A 2,898-nucleotide genomic window follows, 5' to 3' on the forward strand; every position below is an offset into this window, starting at 1 on the left:
AGGGAAATCAGAGTCTTACAATAAAGGCTTTCTGTAAGGCAAAATACAATCTAAAAACATACTGATTGATTCACATTCTTCCGAATGTACAACATATTAGTATAATATTTTGTGACTGTGCCATGTAGTATGGCACAACTTGTTTTTCACAGTTGCAAATATTATTGTATATACAAAAATATAGCACATTATCTCTGGAGAAAACAATGGGAAAAAAGTCATCTGCTAATTTACAAATCTTGCAAAGACTATTCACAAACAAAAACTGCCTAGGAGTGTCTTTTGCTTTAGCTTATGCAGTATGTGGGTCACCAAGTTCTGTACCCCTCACTTTGAGCTCCATTAGCTGATTCTAACAAGCGTGTCAGTTAAAATGGCAAAAGGACAAAAAGCATCTCACTGCAAACAGCAAAGAATATCCCAACCCTCTATTAACAGCGCCAAGATTACAATTGTTTAGTTGGTTGCATCTGTGTGTTAAAAAAAAAAAAGAAAATGAAAAAAGGAACAATCCTTATTACTGTAATATTCCGGATTAATAATGCTATGTTGGTTTTTCAAAGTTCCTGGGGGGGACAGTGGGAACTTTGCAGCAAACTGTATTGGAATTTTTACAACGACATCCAGGCCTGTTGACCCGATCATAACAACCCTGGCACAATTTAAGGCAACCCTTGGCTGGAAGGTAACACCATAAACAAGGCAAAAAGAGGGACATAACACCCATGGCCGACCACCGAGTACAGCAGTGAGACTGGCTGCAAGAACACGGGTTGTCAGCGCAGTTGTCCTCGTCATCATTAGAACAGTGATAGAAGAGACCTTTCACACAGCACACACAAGTCCCATAGTCAATCACGTTCTGGGCCGAGCAAAGGCACTGCTTGTCGCAGATCCAGTCTGATGGCAGGGGCCTCGGGTAGGTGCACTCCTTACATTTGCACTTGCCACAGTCCTCACACCTGTAGGCGTGCAGGGCCAAATCTTCCTTGCTCAGAGGCTTCAGCTCACCTGGTTTGAGCTCAGATTTGGGCTGCACTCGGATTATCCCATCAATAAGTGGCCCCGAGGAGAAAGATGATCCCAAAAGTCTCTGTTCAGAGGAGCTGCTGCTGGTACTTGTCCTTGTGCTGCCGCGCGACCCTGAGCTGACTGTGCTGATGGACCTGGACAATGGAGCACGCAGAGACGAGTGGACTTGCGAGTGCTGCAGCCTGGGAGGCTGTCGGTGCTCAGGCAGGCCGTGGAGTCTCTCATGTTTGTGCTGGGTGGAGGGGCGAGGAGCAGACTTGAGCCCGGGTCTGGGGACCACAGTAGGCCCCTCTGTATACTCATTGGTGTTTCGGATGGCTCTGATCTGATCCAAAGACAGCACGTGTACCTGCTGGGTGAGGGCGTCTCTGGGGTCGGGCTCCCCACGCTGCCTGCCACTGTCTCGGGGTGCCTGCAGCAAAGGCTGCGACCCGTTACCACTCTGAGCTCTGGTCTCCATCAGGCCTTGGAAGTGTGGTCACTCCAGCAGGCTTAGAACACATCTGCACTCCTGGAGAAACCAAGAGGAAAGACAATGGTTTACTCTCTAAGGTACTGCCCACTCCCCACCCACCTGAGCTGACTCTCTGCTTCCCACATCTCCTAGAGGTGGAATTTGAAAGGAAGCAGCACTGAAGAGAAGAACAGACTTATGATCAAGGCGCATACTGGAAAGTAAGAATTAGGGCTGGGCACTGATAATTCTGCAACCCCGTGATGTGCAGTGACACAAGGCTGATCTTTGTCTGAGTCACTTAAGTAACAATCCCTTATTCAAATAAACATACAGTCTGGACGGTACAGGTTCAACGTAAAAACTGCAAGAGCAATGCTGAAGCATAAAACTGCTTCCAACGTTTTCAAAAATTGAGCTACCTTTTCAAAACAATTGGTTTAAATTTGCCATTTTTGCCTTGAACATCAATAAAGGCAGCCTAGAAAATTCTTCATCTGCCTTTACAGCACCCTTCCAATATGCCCTGTCCAGTATGTTGTAACTTTTCCACATTCTGCAGGATGAATGCCATGCATTTCTCCAGGGTCAGTTCCAAACTCTGCAAATTTTAACTATCTAGTAACACAATTATAGGATTAAAAACAAATCACCTCAAATCCTATTAGGTACCAGAAAACACTAAAGCATATTATCCAACAAGCAACAAAAAGATAGGAACTTATTTTCAATTTCAGAATCACATATTCTACAGCCTGATAGCCTAGAACACCTCAGAATCTGTACCCCAAAGTTTGTTCTGATTTAGAAATAAAATGTCTTTTGTACTTTTTAAGAAATTAATGGCTGAGAACATAGACCAAATGATACCAATAGGAAGTTTTACAAATTCAAGTGTCACGTTTAAAAACCTAGCATTCTGTCACATAATCCCCTAAATTGCAGTCCCTTTAGATTTCAAAACTAGCCTCTATGTCCCGAGCCTACATGAAAATAAAATTAAACAGGTAAAAGCCGACCTCTATCCAATCTCTGATTTTTAGAAAAGAGCTGTAGCGAACGAGGCAGGTGACAAACGCCTCCCACTTCAGAACAAGGCAGAGGTAGAAACCGGATCTGCTCACCTCCAATCGAATGGCAGACAAGACAACGTTTCTCTTTGCTTATACTCCCTTTATCGTCTCTATCTGCGCCCCAACACCGTCCCCAGCAGGTGGGACACAGCCAGAACCCCCGGGGACTTTTCTCCAGGCTGGATGACGCTGTTTGGGGGCCAGGCTGCCCCGCCACCCCCGCGTACACTCCCAGACGGGGGATGGGGGGGCTCAGAAGGGAACGTGTCCTGCAGCCCAGGAGCGCACTTCCCCCGCCCCCCCTTCCCCACTAAAACTCCCCCCACTCCGGAGAACCGC

The 2,898-nt window shown here is 46.2% G+C and overlaps 1 protein-coding gene across 1 annotated transcript in view; it reads right to left on the reverse strand.

The window, feature by feature from the left end:
- Window positions 1-405: 405 nt before the first annotated feature.
- Window positions 406-2,898, reverse strand: part of Spry2 (sprouty RTK signaling antagonist 2) — a 4,315-nt gene continuing 1,822 nt past the window's right edge. Inside the window, exon 2 of the mRNA XM_010622387.3 lies at window positions 406-1,543. Coding sequence (XP_010620689.1) covers window positions 545-1,492 — 948 coding nt within the window. The 5' untranslated portion in view covers window positions 1,493-1,543 and the 3' untranslated portion in view covers window positions 406-544. The remainder of the gene's footprint in view (window positions 1,544-2,898) is intronic.

Source organism: Fukomys damarensis, unplaced genomic scaffold (genome assembly GCF_012274545.1).
Source record: "Fukomys damarensis isolate Sample0158 unplaced genomic scaffold, DMR_v1.0_HiC HiC_scaffold_6, whole genome shotgun sequence".
Classification (NCBI taxonomy): Eukaryota; Metazoa; Chordata; class Mammalia; order Rodentia; family Bathyergidae; genus Fukomys; species Fukomys damarensis.